We start from the raw sequence: 1,021 nt of genomic DNA, 5'->3' as shown, positions 1-1,021 counted from the left end.
AGCGAGAAGGCCCCGGTTCGACTCCCGGCTGGGACCTTTCTGTGTGGAGTTCTCCCCGTGCATGCGTGGGTTTTCACCGGGGACTCCGGCTTCCTCCCGCTGTCCAAAAACATGCTTCAGAGGTTAATTGGTGACTCTGAATTGCCCCTAAGTGTGAATGCGAGAGTGGATGTGTGTGTGATTGAGGCCCTGAGACAGACTGACGACCTGTCCAGGGTGAACCCCGCCTTCGCCCTTCAGTAGCCGGGTTAGGCTCCGGCACCCCAGCGACCCCGAAAGGGACGAAGCGGTCAAGAAGATGAATGAATGAAGAAAACAAAAACAATATTGGCAAAATCACGTTAGAAAATGTACCAGAGCAAGAATGGTTATTCTGACAAATAGAATGACTGAGTAAAAACTGTTTATTTCTCCATAGAAGTTCATGGGACTTTGGCTTCTTGGGAACGTGCAGGTACTTCCTGTTTGGAACGCAATAGGGTTTAGTCTAGTTTTCAAATACTTCCAGTGATTTAGACACACTGATTGTCAGATTCTGGCCCCGCTTCCCCCTGCAGCTATTTGCTAAATCTGAACAACTAGTTGCTCTCCTATTTTAAGACGCTGCCACACCACTCTCTGTACCAGAATGTGGTCATTTACACCCTGTTATCCAGAGTACCCGTCTCGCCTGATTGCTGCCTCGTCTTGACCCCGCTTTCTACTTGGACCTCCGAACCTGCCTCTGCCCTCTGGTACCTCTGCTTTGGACCTGTTTTGACCTCCATGTTTCTGACCCTCGCCTTTGTCCTCGTTTGCTGTTTTCTGCCTGCTCCTCTTGATTCCTCCACCTCTCTTGTGAGACTGTTCTTATTTACCTCCTTGTGGATTACGGAACTTTGGTTTTGGATTATTGGATCTACCATAGAGATTCCCTCCGCTACCTCGTACTGGATTTACTCGGCGATTGACTCTGACTCTTTTCTCAGAGAACACTCGGACGCCCCCTACTGTTTGGAGGACTTCACTGCCTTTCATAATA

The 1,021-nt window shown here is 49.2% G+C and overlaps 1 protein-coding gene across 1 annotated transcript in view; it reads right to left on the bottom strand.

Annotated features, from left to right (window-relative positions):
• npffr1l2 (neuropeptide FF receptor 1 like 2) overlaps positions 1 to 767 on the bottom strand; it is a 43,789-nt gene extending 43,022 nt beyond the window's left edge. Inside the window, exon 1 of the mRNA XM_036213473.1 lies at positions 645 to 767. Within this exon, the coding sequence (XP_036069366.1) occupies positions 645 to 767 (123 nt within the window). The remainder of the gene's footprint in view (positions 1 to 644) is intronic.
• Between the last annotated feature and the right edge of the window lie 254 nt (positions 768 to 1,021).

This window comes from Oryzias melastigma, linkage group LG9, assembly GCF_002922805.2.
Source record: "Oryzias melastigma strain HK-1 linkage group LG9, ASM292280v2, whole genome shotgun sequence".
Lineage (NCBI taxonomy): Eukaryota > Metazoa > Chordata > Actinopteri > Beloniformes > Adrianichthyidae > Oryzias > Oryzias melastigma.
Note: the sequence above shows the minus strand (reverse complement) of the source record. Positions and strands in the feature narration are given on the sequence as shown.